The sequence below is a fragment of the Aulonocara stuartgranti genome, assembly GCF_965226115.1.
Source record: "Aulonocara stuartgranti genome assembly, chromosome: 4".
Classification (NCBI taxonomy): Eukaryota; Metazoa; Chordata; class Actinopteri; order Cichliformes; family Cichlidae; genus Aulonocara; species Aulonocara stuartgranti.
In genome coordinates, this window is record NC_138942.1 from 26,075,371 (window position 1) to 26,094,529 (window position 19,159).

Sequence of the window (19,159 nt, forward strand, 5' to 3'; positions counted from 1 at the left end):
AAACAGGAGAACCCCTACCTGCTTCCACTGTGATGAGCTAATTACCACTGTAAAGGCACACCTTTGCTCACAATAAAAGAAAGAAAGCCAAAGTTACACAGAGTTTAAATTCACACACACTAAAGTTTGCTGCCCAAAGCACTGTAGCTCACAGCTCTGGCAAAATGGGGGAAGTGGCAGGGGCGTGGCAGTTTAGGATGGCAGACTATATGCCGTGGCTGACAAGCTGCAACACACCTCAGCTGTGGCTCATGAGGCAGACCTGTAACACAGGAAAGGAGAAAAAAAACTCTCTCACAGAGGGAGAGCCACTAAAGGTCAGCGACCGTAACAACATAACAGAAATGCCTTTTTAATTTAAAAAAATGTAATGATTAATAATTAATAATAATTGCTCTAATATGCTGAAGTTAAACACACCTCATATACCGAGAATGTAAACTAGACTTGCACCAGGAAACAAACCTTAACAATGGATTTAGCCCAACTTTGCTGTCACATTGCTTCTGCAGGTAAGATCATGATCCACAATCATTTTACTGGAGCAAATTATTTTTTAGTAAAGTATGCTAACTTTGACATGTATATAGGGATTTGATTCTGACTTTTAGAGCTCTTCATGGACACGCACCAGCTTACGCCACTGAACTTCTACAGCACTATGTCCCTAGCAGGTCCTCGAGGTCATGTGATCAGGGCCTACTTGTCATACAGCATACAAGGCTGGGAACTAAGGGACACAGATCTTTTGCCACTGTGGCTCCCAGACTGTGGAACTCTCTCCCACTGAGGTTAAGATCTGTGGGCTCAGTAGTCTCTTTCAAGAAACAACTAAAAACACATCTTTTTAGAATTACATTTCGTTAACTTTTTGTCTTTTTTTGTTTTATATCTTGTTATCTCTTTTTGAAGCACTTTGTGATCTTTTGTCTAGAAAGATGTATATAAAAAATATGCTACTTATGTTATCCCCATGAAACAATGGCAGTCTTAAATGGCATAAGCTGTAAGGAACTTGACAGATGTATTAATATTATTAGGAGAAAATCTTGGATCATTTTCTGATGGATGCATGCATCAGAAGATGCATCTTTATTTTCCAGGAAACAGGCAGGAACAGGTAACATATAGATAAATGCTTATATTGTTTTTTGGGACACAAAAGAAATGCCTTTTCAATAATAATAATAATAATAATAATAATAATAATAATAATAATAATAATAATAATAATAATAATAATAATAATATCAATTAAACCCTTGTTCAAGTATGCTGAGTGTCAGCTGAGGTTAAGCACACCTCATATACTGATAGTGTGAACTAAACTTGCACCGGGAAACAAACCTTAACAAACCTGTAAAACCACACAACTCTTCTCTCAGGTCTTCACTTCAACTCCATCTTTCTAAATATGACGATGAAGCTAATGCTGCTGCTCCTTAGCTGTCACATTGCTTCTGCAGGTAAGATCATGAACCAAAATCCTTTTACTGGAGCAAATTATTTTTTAGTAAAGTATGCTAACTTTGACATGTATATAGGGATTTAGCACAACTTTAAAAAAAAACAAACAAAAAAACTCACTTGCACTCCGACATCAGAGCTAGTCAAACAGTTGTATAAATGATATTTATTCTGCACTCCTTGAAGGTAAAAATCACAATATCTACTGATGTAGCAAACATCCCAGCTACAATACATACATGCTGGGACTCACTCTGAACTTGTTACATTCGAGTTTGCGTGTCAGGTTCTTTGTGTTACAGTCAAAGAATTTGGCACATTGTATTGGACATAGGCAGGTATTGGCAAGCAGGCAAGTGAAGCACTTCATGCTTCAGTGGGTGAAAGCGGGAACAGATGCAACAATAGATAAGCGTTTAAACTAAGTACTGCCAGCCCTGAAGATTTTTTCAAATGTTAGAACAACAATAGTTAACATTAAAGATAAAGAAAAGATACCTTATTTTTATTGCGTCTTTTCTGCCATGGCGTCTTTTCTTAGTGCAACTAAGAAATGCATTCAAACATTCAAGCTCTAACAGAAATATAATCTGACCTCGAGCAGTGGTTTTACTTTTGCTTTATTTTATTGGGAGAGCCAAAACATTTTAGCTCTGATTTTCTGAAATAATTAGGATTAAAAAATTGGATAACACAAATGCATGTTTTATCAGCCAGTGATTAACAATTGAATTTGATTTGCACTACAACTCTTCTGCACTGTCCATTAGTGATGTAGTAGAAAAGGGTTGGTATGTAGTATAAAAAACATATATTTTAAACATGGTTTATTTACACTGCTAGACTCCTACACTCCCACAAGATTTAGGCAGAATGCTTTTAATACACGTGAAATAGTTTCCTGATACATATTTCTGTTAAACAGATGATTCTTCATCATTTGCAGTTTAGCAAATCCAAAGACTCTGTCTCAAAAGTGTTTAGCAGAAGCTTTAGTGAAAATGTTAAAGAATATAGCAACATAGTTTTTTAAATGATGTAAAGTGCACTGTAAAAGCTAAGTAGTTCTCAGAACTAAAAAGAAATATGCAAACCTGTTGCTTCTAAAAAACTAAGTAAAGCTTACTTAAGTAGTAAAGGTTGTGTTCGTTAATAGTCTGAATAGCCCAGAGGAAGAAGCTGTTTGTGAGTCTGGGGGTGTGGGACAGGTGGTGGGCAGGGTGCAAGGGGGTCACCTGTGATGGTCCTGGTTTTAATGAGACAGGAGAATCGGGCGATGGTCACCAGGGGTGGCTCTTTAAGTTAGGAAAAAGGAAGCAAAGATGAACCTGGAATTTCCCCTAAACAGCCCTGGCATCTGGTTATCATGTCCATCAGCATTAAAGGGAAAAGCAAGAAAAAATACAAAGTAACTCTTGGCTATGATAATTCCTAATCTCTGCAGCTGCCACAGAACACCAAAGTACAAATATGCACACAAATATGTAATTCATGCTAACAGGAGGATGAAAAAATATTATCATGCTGTTACATTATTAATTTTTATAAAATTGATATTAAAAGAATAGAAATAAAGAAAAAGAAATAAAGAAAAAGAAATATGCAAACTCATTGCCTCTAAAAAAACTCATTATGAGTATATAAATTTGGAACTATTGGAACTAAGGAACTATTTTTAGTAGAACTTTATTTTTAATAGAATATTTATTCTACGTTTGTCATGTTCCTGGGTATGTTGACCCAGCGTTTTAGGTTTAGTTTACAGTATTTGGATGCTGTTTATGTTTAAGTTCATTAGATTAGCGAAGTTCATTTGGTTATTAGACTCCTTGTGTTTTCTTCCCCTGTATTTAAGTTTCCCCTCACCCTTTGTGTTTTATGCTGCGTGTCTTATGTTATCAAGTTTGTTTTGTCATGTCTGCGTCTCATGTTTCCTGTTTTATTTTGAAGGAGTCGTGTGTTCTTTGCTCATTGTATTTAGTTTCACTTCCCCTGTCCTGTCATTACCGTCATGTCAGTCAGCTGTTCCCCCATGTGTTCCCACATCCCCTAATCACCTCCTGTGTAGTCCTCTGTTTTCAGTGTGTCATTGTCAGATCGTCTGCTTGGTTTCTAGGCCAAGAGTTCATGTCAAGTTTTCTTATGTCAGGTCCATGTTCCTGTTGTCGCTTTTTATTTAATTTAGCTCACCCAGTTTAGTTTATTGTTAGCACTGCCTTTTGCCTTTTGTGTGCAGTTCATTTGCCAGCCTCAATAAACGGCTCGTGTTTAGTTATTCAAGTCACGTTTTGTTTCATCTGCATTTGGGTCCACCTTTGACTCTACACACAGTCAGCCCCACTGATTGTGACAAAGTTGAATTATTTATTTATTTATTTATTTATTTATGCGTGTGTTTCTGTCTGTCAGGATTTTTTTTTCTGAAATTATTAATTACACTGCCACCATGTGGATCAGATAAAACACCCACAGTTAGGGGGAAAAAATGTGAATAGGTCCAGGATTATGAACAGCTGGTGAAATTGCATTTCATCTTTTGATCTTAAATATTTATTAGGATCTCAAAAAATTCTATCTAACAATGTTTATAACCAACGTTCTGCAGCATATAACGCATGCAGCTTACATTTAAAAAAGTTCAAGCTGAATCACAATGAATGACTCATATTTCTAATAATGTCTATATTGTTTTTCTTATTTAATGTATCACGTTATCAATGTTTGTTTCCCACAGTGAAACACTCACTGGTGTATTTTATTACTGAATCCTCTGAAGTCCGAAACATCCCAGAGTTTATGGCAGTTGCAGAGGTTAAACGCACTGAGTTTGGTTACTGTGACAGCAGCAAAAAGATATTGGAAACAAGACAAGACTGGGTCCAAAAAACATTATATAATGACAAGGCTCAGTTGGATTCGTACAATGAACTTTGCTTTGCGATACTGCCATACGTCTTCAGAAAGTGGATTTCAAAGTGGCAGCAGCTGGCCAGCCAAAGTGAAGGTGTAGTATTTTCTCTTATACTTTATGTCACATCATGTTGTTAGTCTCTAGATTTTAAATTGTAATTTTGTGCATCTTGATTGTGACCAGAAATTTTACTAATGTGAACATGCTTCAAACTGCATGACAAAAGAATATCTTGTTGCATTCACAATCATCCAGGTAAGTAAATCTCCAAAAGTTGATTCTGTTCATCTGGACCATTTATAAGAAAAGGGAAACCTGCAGCTGAGACTAAAGAAGTCACTTGGATGAGTGACGAAACGTTTCTCCCACTGAAAATGCTACGTTCAGATGAACAGAATCAACTTTTGGAGACAAAAGAATACATGTACACATTGTTCTAAATAGTTGCCTTACATTAATTGCATTAATTATTAGTGCCTTCAAACTGCCTGTAATTATTTTTCTGGTTCTTACGGATACCCTAGATGGTTGAATTGTTTTTTTTCCTCTTGTCCTTCATCTTTTTCTTTTAATCATGAATTGCGCCTGTTTTCCAATATAATGTTGTCAGATCAGTTAAATCACAGGAAGAACACAACAAAGATAGAATAGCAGTGCCTCACAGTATTAATATTATTCATTTTAATTAATTTCTAATTCACTTTTCAGTTGTCAACACTTTACAGATGATGGAAGGCTGTGAATGGGATGAAAACACTGGAGAGGTGAATGGTGTGATACAGTATGGTTATAATGCAGAGAACCTTCTTGAATTTGATCTTAAAACAATGAAATGGATTGCACTGAAACCAGAAGCTGACATTATCGAACAGGACTGGAATGCTAATGGAAACTCAGCAGAAACAATCTTCCTCACTCAGACTTGTCCTGATTGGCTGAAGAAATATTTGAAAAATGGGAACAGCACCCTGCTGAGAAAAGGTAGAATCACATGAGTGTGTAAACTACATCCTTTATCTTTCTATTAATGATCTTTAAAAAAAAAAAACGGCAACGTGTGTTAACGTGTTGTTTTATGCAGATCAAAATGAAAATTAGTGGTGAAAACTGGGAAGTAAATGACACACAAGGAAAATAAATTATCAAAATAAATCCGCCGATTCATTTTCTGCCTCTTATTCTGGTCCAGATTATGGGGGCAGCAGTCTAAACCAGGGAGTAGCAGGTCTACTCTGACCCCATACTTACTAAACTCCTCCCCCCTTAGGTACAATTTTCCACCATTTGTAGCCACTATAACACTCTTTCAGTCACTACCTTGAGTTCATGTATACCCTTAATATACACACATACCTTCATTTACATGTATGCATGTACACACATATGTGTGCAAACAAATAAAACAAAATCTAAATAACATGAAATAGTCCCTCAGTCATCAGTGTCAAGGCTAATGGACCCAGACACAGACTTGGAAAATTTCACTTTAGTGTGTTTATTTACAGTGGTCCAAACTAAATACAAAAAGTATTATTGGAATTGAGGGGATCAAGGGAGGAAGGGTTTCCAGGCATCCAATATGTACAGATCTCACACTCACAGTTAGGCAGGTACCTGTGCACAGAAAACAGAGGGACAAAAAGTGAAACTTTTGCTCAAATTGCTTGTTCCATTTTAAATTATTACTTTTTTTATTACTATTACAGTCTTTCTTGATTAACATTTTTCATCAAACAAGTGTACTACATTTACTTCTTCTTTGATGTATACTGCTTTGCTTCTTTCACCGATTCTCACACCTTCTCTTTCCCACATTCCCTCTCTCCAGTTCTTCCTTCTATTTTTCTCCTCTGGAAGACTCCCTCCTCTCCAGTCAGCTGCCACGCTACAGGTTTCTACCCTCAAAGGGCCTTGATGTTCTGGAGGAAAGATGGAGTGGAGATCCATGAAGGTGTGGATCCTGGAGAGATCCTGCCCAACAATGATGGGACCTTCCAGATGAGTGTTGGCCTGAATGTTTCATCAGTCACACCTGAGGAGTGGAAAAGATATGAGTGTGTGTTTCAGTTTTCTAACGCTGAGGACAGCATCATTACCAACCTGAATAAAACCGTCAACTGGCGAAAAAACAAAATTAGACATGATCAAAGTAAGACAAACAGATTTGAGTTATTTTGTTTGCTGTTATTGTGGATCATGTTTAATGTTACGCTTAAATGTTTTATCGGATCCCAAGAAGAGTTGCTGTTACTATGGGAATTACTGATGGAGATCCTAAAAAAAAAAAAAATTTCCAGCACTTCAACAAAACTGAAATTAATATTCTCAAGAAAACCATCAAGCTGAAATTAGTTTAGTACTTCTATGTTTCAAATTCAGCATCTGCAGTCTATGAAAGCCTTGGTTGTTTATTTGTGGCCCATTTAGGAGCATTTTGTTTGGTGAAAAACAGCTCATGTAAATGGGTTAAAAATTCAGTGACATGAATTATGGTGTGTCTGTTAAGCACTGTATATTGCTGCATTTGTGGTTACATCAGTCGAGTTGACATAGATATCATATCATATTTAAATCCAATATGTAACATATGTTATCAAAAAAGTATTCACACTAAAGAATGCATGGGATCATCATCATCATCATGAGTGGGATTTTAAATATAGAGATTATGGGAGAAAGCTGGCTGATATAACAGAGAGAATGTAGGTACTTTGTGTAAAGTGAACAGGTGGGAGGGAAGCAGTGCCAGGTTTATTCAAACTGTTCTATCATGGTGCATTTGGGAAGAGAAACTGAGTAATCTAGAAAGAAGAGCATGTGAAGAGTGTTCTGGAGCTGAACAGTATCAGACAGGATCATGAGTTTGAAGCTGGAACTCAAAGAGGTAATGCTCAATGTTGTCAGTGTGTACGGCCCACAGATTTGGATATTAGTTAGAAGAAAAAAAAGGAATTCTAGAGAAAGTTGGTTCAAGACGGTGCAGACAGTGAAGCTGTGATGCAAGGAGCAGATGTAGTAAAACACTTGGGGTCAATGATTTCAAAGCAAAGGCCAGTGCAGCAGTGAGACCTGCTACAATGTTTGGTTTGGAGACGATAGCAGAGGAGGATGTTAGGTACAGGCTGAGAAGGAGGCAGATGATCCGCTGTGGTGACCTCGAAAGGGAACAATTTAAATTAGATTTCTTTCATCAGGTTGAGTGTGTGGCTTCATGATCAAACAAATTGTCAAAAAAAATATTTTCAATAATTGGATGCAGTTTTATTCCATCTTATTTATCAGTACATTTTATCTTGTTTGTTGTCACTGAGCAGAAATCCTCATCATTGCTGCAGCGGTTGTTCTTGTTGTCATCATTGTTGCTGTCACTGTAATTGCCATTCACAAAATGAAAGAAGGTAAGAGATTTAAAGTTTATTTACCAGTCAGTAGAGACATAAATGCTTAATTTCATTATCTCTGCAATATAATAGTCTACATGTTAAACATTGTTACTTCTGATTTTTGTAAGAGAAGGTTTGATTGTTAGGCATTTAAAACTGTCCAAAATGAATTTTATTGATTTATTTAATTTATTTTAGGCAGATGCCCTTCCTCTTGTAAGTACACTATCCCCCTCTAATCTGGTATTCTCACCCTGGATTTAAATTATTTGATTAATATTGTGCTAATTTTATTTATTGTTAACTTTATTGTTATTATTATTTGGACTTTTGGATGTAACAGCTCCTCACAACACGATAGAACTCTCCGAAAGACCACACAGACAGACAGAGGAGTCTACACAGTGTTGACACCTGCAGTTAACACTGAACAAACAAGAACTGAGAAGATTGTCTATTTCAGTTTTGTTTTATGTAAACATGACTTTTTACACAAAATCTTTTTTTCCTTTGTTATTGTTTTAAATTCAAGTTAACTTGTAATAACTCAGGTAAAATGCATTTTAATATTTTATCATATCATATTTCCTATAGCACTGCTATAGCTATTAATGATATAATGTATATATAATTTGTATGGTGTATTTATCCTGATGATCAGGTGGTGGGGGATAATGCTGGACAGACGTGTTCCTTGGTGGGGGTGTCGTTGATTGAGAAAAAACGAGTAGACACACGTTTGTTCACACCGTTTTTTAAGAATCTTTTTTTATTTTGTAGGTTATTTTGAATGTGTTAAAATAACATTCGGTAAAATAATGTAAAGAAGAATGAGATTCCTCAGCCGTGATGCAGTCAGAAATTAAGCAAAAGGCCTGAAATCCAGCCTTTGGGGGTATATGTAGAGTTATATGTAAGTGTTTTTGCTGATAGTTATTTCTGCTCTAATCACATCAGAAACGTAATCAAAATATAATCAAGAATTAATAAAGTCGAACAAGAAAATTATCACTACAATGAAATAATTCTAATAACCTTTCAACCCAGACTTTCTCTGTGTGTGTACTGCACAATGTCACATCTGCACTCTTTCTGTGCAGATGTCACCTTAAACGCTGTATGTGAGTGTAAAGAATAGAATGATGGAGGAAAACAATGTATTTTTGTTTAAAATAAGAAATCCTGTTGAAATAATGCTAAATCGAGTGAATTATGCTAAGTATGTGTCAATTGTAAGGAAATAGCTTTTACTAAAGGGGTGAGGGGGAAAGAGAACAACGAGGTCAGCTCAAATCGGATTTTTTCATGTGTTAAGTATTATAGCAAATAAGAGCTTAAGAATTTAGATGTCTACACAGTGTTTTGTTAGAAATGGTGACAGTGTAGAAGTTTCAAAGTAAAGGGACACTAAGTACTATGATAAGGTGGGTCATCGGTACCATGTGAGACATAAACATCGTCAGGTATCTCAGCCACGGTTGCTCTCATGGTCACTAAAACAACAAGTTATTGGGTGAAGGATGAAAGAATAGAGAAAAACATCTAGTACACGTGTAACAGAGTAGCAGCTGTACCTCTAAGCTTGAGTACTCACTTCTGGGAAGTTAGCTGTATCTGTGGTTTTCTGAACAGAAGAGATCCATGATACTTTTTAATTATTCAATGCTTTAATAAATAATAATCTTTAAAAAAGTGTCTCGACTGGTGATTCCTCAAAGTTGGTAAAGAAAAATTACCAGGTTGGTACGAGGGAAACTTCTTTTGCAGTTCATCTGAAAAGATGCACTTACGCTTTGGGATCTTTTAAACATCATTAGGCACGTTGCTGTCTGTCCCGTCTGTGAGCGCAGAACAACTCGCAAAGCAGCAGTTCAGGGATGATGTCACACACATGGGTCCTCTGTCGGAATATAGGAAATCACTGACATTTTTATCAATCTTGAAAATCCCCCTGGACGCCCTGGACAGAACGTGAAAAATGAAAAGAAGACAGTTGGTCACCCTAGGTAATGGCATATTAAAGATATTTTTAAACAGGCGGGAACAGAGCAATGTGACAAAGATGTGTTAAAGATGCTTGTGAAGACCTCTCTACTTCCATGGTGCAGTCTTGCTGTACTCATCCCAGTACACCATCAGGATGAGGTGCTTTCCATAAGCTGACCCTACAGAGTGTTTATTGTACTTTAGCAGTCTGCAGGACAAGTACCAGATTGTTGCTGGGTGCCCAGTCTCTAAATCCCCCACCTCATGGTGGCCAAAGAAATGGTTGTGATTTTCAGACAATTCATGATGGTGCTTTGGTTCGTGATGTGCCACATTCCTTATAGGTGCATGGCAAGGTCGCCCACTGGTTAGCCAACATAAACGAATGTAAATCAATTAGCCGCAACCAACCAACCACATGACGTCATGTTCCGTATTAACAGAAGATGCCACTAAACATGTTGGTAAAACTTGAAGCACTTAAATCCAGCTTACAGACAGAGTTACATCTATGCCAGTTTTTGAGACCAGGGCTCCACGATGTAAATCAGCCTTGTTATGTGCAGCAGTTCATGTCCTTGTAAGCTGCTTGGCTGTTAGACTCTGATGGTCTATCACAGCTGAATGAAATCGAAGCTATGCCAGAAATTAAGGCAGAATAGAGACTTAGACTTAGAGCTTTTTATTGTCATTGTGCAGTTTCTTGCACAGCGAAATTGGGTAGCTGAACCACAAAGGTGCTAAAGTAAGAAGAAGAGAAACCAATATACAACGAAGGCGGAAAATAAATAAATAATTAAATAAATAAATAGAATAAAATAAAAAACAGTGTATATGTATACATATGTGAGTGGAACTATATACATGGTGTATGTGTAGGAAACATTGAAACAGACTGGGACCAAAATAATTGCACATGAGCCAAAATTATTGCACAGAACATGGAAAGACTGAGATGTTGCACATAGATGATCAACAGCAGTGTCAGGGTGGATGTGTTGGGGAAGTCTTTACACACTCTTAGTTTGCATTAAGAGTTCTGACAGCCCTCGGGAAGAAGCTGTTCTTTAGTCTGTTGGTTTTGCACCTGATGGATCTGAGCCTTTTTCCAGAGGGCAGGATGTTGAAGAGGTGGTGGTTAGGATGGAGGTGGTCCTTTATAATTGCCCTGGCTCTGGAGAGACATCTTGAGCTGGCAATTAAGTCCAGGGAGGGGAGTGGACAGCCAGTCACCTTCTCTGCAGTTCTGATGACCCTCTGTAGTCTCTTCTTGTCAGCTGTTGTGCAACCAGCGTACCACACAGGGATGGCGTGCACCAGCACACTCTCGATAGTGGCGCGGTAGAAGGACACTAGGAGTTCAGTCTGCAGCCTGTTCCATCTCAGAACCCTCAAGAAATGGAGGCGCTGCTGGGCTTTCTTTACTAGGGCTGATGTGTCTGTGGACCAGGATAGGTCCTCGGATATGTGGGTGCCGAGGAACTTAAAGGAGGACACCCTCTCCACATAGTACCTTTTATGGATAGGAGAGGGGGATCAGTTCTTGTTTTGCGGAAGTCCATGATCACTTCCTTTGTTTTCTTGGTGTATGCAAGTGAATGCAAGGGAGGATCAAAGGTAAGTAGTGTGATTTAAACTATGCTGAGTGGAGACTGATTGGCTTGAAGAAGATGGGCATGAAAATTATTTTACTACAGTGCTGATGTTGGCATTGAGTTTTACAGTGTGGTAAAGTGGAAAAGATGTAAAGAATAGAGAAGGAGTTAAACACCTGGGAAAGCAGGCAGACGACTTAAGCGCTTTGACTGCTCCGGGAGAAAAGAAAAGCGCTATATAAGAATCAGTCCATTTACAATTTATCATAGTGATTGTATGCACTCACATACTTACTAAAATTTGGCATAAGCTTCATTTAATTCTCTTTTTTATTGTTAAAGGCTATCCCCGGTGTTAGCAGGACATGTATGCAGCCCTGAAATGTCATGGTCAACCTACCACACTGCTGAAATAAAACAAAAGAATCCAGAGAGTAAAAGTTCTTTAAAATATCAGCCTTTCACTCCACCCGCAAATTGGTAGTTTGGTTTTGTTCCTGTAACAGTGCAGTGGGTGTAGAGCCTCTATTTTTCTGTCTGCAGATATGATGTTAGCTATGGCCTCTGCTGACATCTTACTGGTTTATTGCAGCTTTTGTGGCTTTATTTTTTTTTTTCAGATGTTCATATTTTGCAAAGGATGAGTGGTTGTAAATGGAGTGATGAGACTAATTGATGGATACAATCAGTATGGTTATGATGAAGAAGACTTTATAGTGTTTGACCTGCAGATCACTGCATATCACTCCAAAAACCACAGGCTGTCATCACCAAACTAAGATGGAATATGGAACATGCCCGATTTGAACATAATAAAAGCTCTTCAAGCCATTTATGCCCTAGGTTTTTAAAGAAGCATTTCCACTATGGGAGGAGCTTTCTGGAGACAGCAGGTATAATCACATAATCTGATGTAGTAAGCGGCGAAATTCATATGGCTTCCTTTTTCTAAGATAGAGTACAATTCAGAATCTAACATTTGTCGCTTTTTTCCTTTCTCTCTGTTGTTCTTCCCTCAGTGTCTCTCCTCCAGAAGACTTCCTCCTCTCCAGTCAGCTGCCACGCTGCAGGTTTCTATCCTTAAAGAGCCAAGGTGTTCTGGAGGAAAGATGGAGAGGAGCTTCATGAAAGCGTGGATAATGGAGAGATCCTCCCCAACAATGATGGGACCTTCCAGATGAGGCTCTCTTTAAAAACCTAAAAAATAAAAAATAAAAAACTTAATTCATTCCTATTTTCTTTTAATTGTATCGTGGTCTTAGATTCCTGACAATAAAGCTAGAGATGAATGTCAGGGAGCTGCTCATGTTACCGTAATTAAACTCTTTGCCACAAGTCTTGGTGCATGGTTCATCATCCAGGCAAGGCTGAGGAAGTCACTTTAATGAGTTACGAAAAGTTTCTCCCACTAAAAAAGCTACTTTCAGATTGACTGAATGAACCTTCTGGGTCTTTGCCACAAGGCGTCGCTGTTGTCCAGTCTGCTTAACAAGACTATTCAGCGATCATATATTGGCCAATAAGCCACAAACAAAAATAATATTCAACCTTCCTACTTCCTGTGGCAGCTCAACAAGTTCATCTGCAGGACCTGCTGGTTATTTGTTTTACACTGCCGTTATCCAGTCTGTACTTTGCACGTCTGTACAGGTCCAGGGTAAGGAAACAGATAGAAAACATCTCTGCAGACCCCTGCAGACATAAACTGCGCCAATTTTCAATTTAGGCAACACTGATGAAAACTTTGAAACAACGCAATGTTAAATCATTCAGTAGTTTGCATAGTTTCACAAGACTTTCTATGGTTTCTTATTATTACTGCAATTTAAAAAAAAAAGGTTTTGTATGTAAGAACTGCAGATTTAAGTGTTTCCATGGTTACAAGCGTGCTAACTGGAGAAACTGGAGGAACAGGGGGAGGGACACGGGTTGGTCACTTACTGTCGGTGGACGACGACTTGTTGATTCACATTTCTGTAAAGAAAAGGAATAATAGTTATGACCTTAAAGATAGAGAAACGATGAAGTTGTGTTTGCTGCTTATCTTCTGTCGTAGTTTATTTGCAGGTAAGAAAAATATTTTATCTCTAACAGCAGTAACCTGACCTTGAGCAGCTTTTACTTTCATTGTACTTTAAAGCACTTTTGACATTTTTAATTGAAGTTTAGAAGACAGTTTCTGGAATAATAAGAACATGAAACAGGACAGAATTTTCTTATTAGTACTGAAAAAACAGCTCGGTGTATAAGACACACACACACACACACACACACACACACACACTCTTCACTTTACTGGATTTTCATCCGTTTCTACAGCCTAATCAAGCTCTTATTTTATGTTCACACTCTATATACCCTCTGTAACTCTACTAATTCTAATATAAAAAGAATGCACCCTCAGCACAGAAAAACAGAAAAGTCAGTGATGTACTAATGTAGCAAAAATAGGAAACATTAGAACTGTAAATGTTTTCTTCCTTGTCTGCAGATTAACAGTCCACAGGTTGGGTGCTCGCACTCTGATTCGTTCCCTGGAGATGAAGGAGAGAGAGCTCAGAGGACAGCAAGATGGAGGAGTGAAGGAGAAGGTGGTGCAGCTCAGTGTCCAATCAGGAGTGAGCGGTTCTTTCACCACCTTCATTGCTGTCAACAAAGACAACAGAGAGGCGATCCAAGGACCTCTGCACCGCAGACATATTCTACCACCCTGTGAGGTTTGTTTAAAGCAAACAAAGCAATACCATGAAAGTGTTAACAGCAGGATGTCAGAGTCAATAGAGAGGACTCAAAAGAGCAACTTCAAATCAAACTATTTATGTAGTAGGTGTTTCTTTGCCAATGTCTTTCCCCTGCATTAGAAAGTAATAAGCCAGATGGAAGTACAACACACATCTATGCATTTCTATAAAAACTGACCTGCCCTGAACTTATAATCTCTCTCTCTCTCTCTTTGTTTTTCCTTAAAGTGATGGCTGTCCATTCTTCCTGTAAAAGTTGTAAATATAAACCTGAATGAATGGGAGTAGAAACTGTGTGTGCGCATGAAGACATGCTTGTGTCGCTGAGATTTAACAGATTTATGTATGTTCACGTAGCCAAGTGATAATCATATATAATAATCACTGAATAGTAATAATGTTATTGAACAGGTTAAACATTTAGATATCACAAAAAGTTGCAAAAAAGCAAAAAAAAAAAACCCACACACAGCTGTGAAGTCAGCTGCACATGAATAACATTAGTACAATGACAACTTTAATCAGAGTGAGTTCAGAAGATCCAAAAGTGGGACACTAAAAACAAGCTAGTGAAAGCAAAAAGTGACTTTGAAAAATTTATTTCATAGAATTAAAACACTGATAGGAAAAAAAACTAAACATGAGAAGAATGGCAATCCTGCAGCGACCAATCAAAGAAGACTGTAATGGCTGCATTGTAAAGAAGTGAGTGAAGAAAGCTGATTTTTTTTTAGTTTTTCTGAGATATGCAGAGTTTTAACGAACAATTTGAACACTATTATTCATTTACATTATTTGTTCTCAACAGAGATGGGCAGTAATGCGTTACAAGTAACGTGTTACTGTAATCCGATTACAGGCACTTGCCCTGGTGGCCATTCTTTCAGTGGGCATTTCTCAACAACAACTACAAACACTAGTGAAGTGAATGGGCATTTAATTAAATAATGAAACATTTAATTCAATAATTAATGGCATATTTAATTCATTCATTTTGTCACTCCTGGCCCTCCACACCTCACTGCCATGATTGTTTGTGTAGTTATTGGATTCTAAAACTACTAGAATAGAATAGAAAACACATAAGATGCAGTCTCTGTTTTTTCTTCACCTTATTAATTTGAACTGAACTGAAATAAATCCGTTCTTTTCTGTATGGTAATGACTAGGACCTGTCCCAGCTGTCTCTGGTGGATTCAGTATTGTCTCCAATGTTTCTGATAACTTCCAGTTTGGGAAGTTTCCCATGCAGGTGAGGAATGCAGTGACTGACAGACTACCCCTCCTTCATTTAGGACCCATGCCAAACACTGAGTAAAGACTTCCTTGCATTAAACCTGCATAGCTGTTTTCACATTTATAACAAATCACCTAAGTGACCGGCAGTGATCGTATAGTTAGTGCTCTGAGTTGTTGCCTAAACAAGCCCTCTTCAAATCGGAGTTACAGCAGAGAGAATATGGCACTGAAGCAATGATGACAGCTTTAATAACCTATTTTATCTGCAATTATTCTTGTATGAAATTCTCTTAAAGTAGCAACTGAATTTCAACCAACTCAGCTAGCTCTGCATATTTTATTTCCTCTGTTAAAATAAAATGTGGCGGAGCCCAGCTGTAATTGTACCTTGCATTAATATGGTGTATTATTGATGGTGACACAGCACTGCTTAGCATGTCGTCCTGAATCTCAGGTGTGCCAATGACCTGTGCAGTATATGAGGCACTAAAATCCTGGTGGATTTCTGGGATACGAACAGGACGGAGTCATGTGAGCTCTATCAATATTGCACCACTTACGTCTCAGACCTGTATGTATGTATTTATTCACTGAAATCGCGCTGTAATATCCAGTTAACTGTCCACATTTGTACTCTGTTTTTCCATTTATTATATTTTTTTCATTAATTTGTCTGAAAAAAGATCCACGTAGTAACCAAAGAGAGCCTAAATCAATGGTCTCTAATAGCAGCCAAATTATAAGAGCTTTCATTAGTGATGGTGAGATGAAGCCTTGTGATGAACTGAAGCTTTCCATCCAACTGGTCGACTCATGGTTCGAAGCATTGTGACGATTCATTGGCTCTACTGCGCCATCAAGTGGACGATTAAAGTCAGACAGGCTCAATGATTATAATGATGTGATGTGTAAACCTCTAAACTTAATAAATAAATTGTTTTCATGGTTATTTATCCCGAATATTGTCTCAGTATGTCTGATACAAAAGAGAAAGTGGAAACTATCAGGACAGAGTTTTGGTATGATTGTGTAACTGTGTAATCATGCTTATGTACATCTGGACAATGACACAAACTAGTGTGTGGTGCTTCACTTTTTAATAAACTAAAATCAGATTATAAGATCTGTGGTGTTGTTGATTTATATTATGGTACTTATCATTTGTGATATTTATTACTGTGTGCATACTTTATTAGGAGAGATGAGATTAAATGTTGTCAGACAAATATTCTCTTCCTTGCTGGTTCCATCGAAGGAGAAATGTTCAAGTAAGTATGTAACTGGGACGTAATCCAATTCCACAACACAATGTGACGGGGAATCAGCTGCGTTTTGCTTACATGCTTCCAAACTAATGACATTTTTTGCATTCTTCACATCAGGTCAAAATGTACTTTTTTTTTAAAAGTGACTGGCACTGCGGAAATGGATCTACAGCACCACTTAAGAAATTTTAAAGAACTTCTAACAACTTATTTACAGCTTGAAATACGTGTATGACATTTATTACACACAGATTCAGTGAACCCAATCCAAAGAGGAAGTCTGGAAGTCCGCCATTTTGAATGTAAAATGACATTTTGGCACAGTTTTAGTGTTTTCCAGGCATCGCTGGTTTACACATTCGCCTGCAAAGTGAGAGGTCACTGGTTAAATTCCATTTGGTTACTTCAGGAACTTTTTGGGGTTACTTCAGAAAGGGACATCTTTGTCAAAGCCATGTTTGTGGTGGAATTTTGATCATTTATCACTGGACATAAGATTTTCATCGCTAAAAATGTATTTTGTCCAGTCTGTCCCAAACTTCACACTTTTGATGACAGTCTGGCGACGACTACATGCCAATATCTGGTCACACATGGTGCCACAGTTCTCATATAACATTTTAATCAAGACTACCCCACTGTGATTGAAGCATTTCTTGCAAAACAATCATAACCAAACAAAACCTTTCCTGTTCTGTAAATGAACAGTAGGACAAAATGATTACTAGTCATTGCGGAAAGCACAATTAATGTTTTTGTTTACATCGTTGGAACGAGGAAAAATTCCCCCACCACAAAAACAGAAATACTCATGAAAGCAACCTGTAGTGCAAACACGAGGGCTGAATTTATTACTTCCTGCACTAGAAACCTGCCGATGTTGCTGATATGGATAGATCACCAGTCTTCCTTGTCTTTATCTTATTATCTCCTGTTGAGATGTCGCAGCAGAAAATGCAGCCTGGCCTGTTGAAACATTGTTTTTTTTTAGTGTTTCAACTGAAAAAATAGAATGCCTTTGATCCAAATGGAATGCATCTTGTGAAAAAAGGTGACATCTTGTGACATCACAAGATGATGACATAGATCCTTTGTTATGTCATCATCTTGCTGAGAGAAAAAACCCTTAAGTAGGAGCTTTGCTCTGTTAAACTTTAATGCTGAACGGACCTTGACCTGACAGTAAGCAAACCCTTTTTGGAGAGTTTTGAGAGAATTTTACTTAGCAATTCACCGACCAAGCCGACACATTTCACCATGTCAGCTCACCCATCCTTCAGCTCAAATGAGCTTGGATTAGTTAAAGGGAGCATTTTGGGAAAGCACTACAAGGTAGAGGCTTTCCTCGGAGAAGGGGGCTTTGGTATTGTAGCCAAATGTCGTGATACCATGACTAACCGAGCTGTGGCTATTAAAGTGAACAAGAGCCGCCCTGATATTCTGCAACAGGCGAAATTGGAAATTTTCATCCTGGAGCAGCTGCGAAGGTTGGATTCAGATGCCGCCAACATTGTTCAATGGAACGGCTTTTTTCACGACGGAGAGCGGGTTTGCCTGAAATTTGAACTCCTTGATCAATGCCTGAGGGACTACATATGGGACCGGAAAAACCACTGTCTCCCCATAAGCGAAGTCAGGCCAATTTTAGGTCAACTGACAAATGCTCTGTCCCACCTGGGTTCTGTGGGAATGGTGCACGCTGACCTCAAACCTGGAAACATCATGGTTGTAAACCGCCACGAGTCTCCCATCAAAGTCAAACTTATAGACTTTGGCCTCGCATGTCCTGCGTCTGCAGTGATGCCTGGTGACCGTGTGGGGACGGTTGGTTATTGTGCACCTGAGGTTATGCTTGGCCTTCCTTACAATGAAGCAATTGACATGTGGTCTCTGGGGCTGGTAGCTGTGGAGCTTGCTACAGGGCTGCCACTCTACCCTGGAAATGAAGACTATGATGTTTTGAAATTCATCATAGAGACTCAGGGTCAGCCACCAGATCATGTTCTAGACTCTGGCGTCTACACTGAAGACTATTTCATTGAAGACAAAGACAAGCAACAGCGCTGGACATTTAAGACTGACCAACAATTTCAGTATGAGACAGGATATGAGTCCCTGGAGACAAGATGCATAAAACTGACGCGTCTGGATGACCTTGAACAAATAATAATGTTTAGACGAGGACCAGAAGCTGGCCAACGCTTATTTGTCAGCTTAATTAAACAGATGTTGGCCTTGGATGCACACCAGCGGATAACACCCTCGGAGGTTCTCCGGCATCCCTTTTTCAGCCCTAAGAGTTCCCTGTGCATTGACATGAGTGCTGAAATATCACAAAACCCTGTGGTCTTTCAGCACCCTTCAAACTTGGAAAGCAAGAGATCACAGAAAATCAACTGCAGTTTTCAAAACTCGGTTGAATTTTCTCATCAAGTATTCGTCCACACATCAGCCAGTCCATCATTCAGCTCAGATGAGCTTGAATTAGTTAAAGGGAGCATTTTGGGAAAGCACTACAAGGTAGAGGCTTTCCTCGGAGAAGGGGGCTTTGGTATTGTAGCCAAATGTCGCG

The 19,159-nt window shown here is 38.3% G+C and overlaps 1 protein-coding gene across 3 annotated transcripts; it reads left to right on the plus strand.

Moving 5' to 3' along the window:
* The first annotated feature begins 278 nt into the window (after nucleotides 1-278).
* On the plus strand, nucleotides 279-9,463 carry LOC309705834 (major histocompatibility complex class I-related gene protein-like). 3 transcript variants are annotated; one of them, XM_082531846.1, is made up of 9 exons: nucleotides 292-512; nucleotides 1,386-1,466; nucleotides 4,202-4,471; nucleotides 5,087-5,142; nucleotides 5,299-5,359; nucleotides 6,207-6,527; nucleotides 7,693-7,776; nucleotides 7,960-7,977; nucleotides 8,105-9,463. In XM_082531846.1, exons 1-9 carry the CDS (start codon nucleotides 473-475, stop codon nucleotides 8,170-8,172), a joined length of 999 nt encoding a protein of 332 aa, XP_082387972.1. In that variant the 5' UTR covers nucleotides 292-472; the 3' UTR covers nucleotides 8,173-9,463. The 3 variants fall into 3 exon arrangements, with proteins under 3 accessions (XP_082387971.1, XP_082387972.1, XP_082387970.1); XM_082531845.1 differs by having other exon boundaries at nucleotides 279-317; nucleotides 5,087-5,359; nucleotides 8,105-9,461; XM_082531844.1 differs by having other exon boundaries at nucleotides 294-512; nucleotides 5,087-5,359; nucleotides 8,105-9,461.
* Nucleotides 9,464-19,159: the final 9,696 nt, after the last annotated feature.

Excerpts from the sequence above, each read along its gene's own strand:
- LOC309705834 (XM_082531844.1), top strand. The coding sequence starts at position 473 with ATGGATTTAGCCCAACTTTGCTGTCACATTGCTTCTGCAG. Across the intron at positions 4,472-5,086 it reads GCTGGCCAGCCAAAGTGAAG|TTGTCAACACTTTACAGATG; the intron begins GTGTAGTATTTT and ends TTCACTTTTCAG. Across the intron at positions 6,528-7,692 it reads CAAAATTAGACATGATCAAA|AAATCCTCATCATTGCTGCA; the intron begins GTAAGACAAACA and ends GTCACTGAGCAG.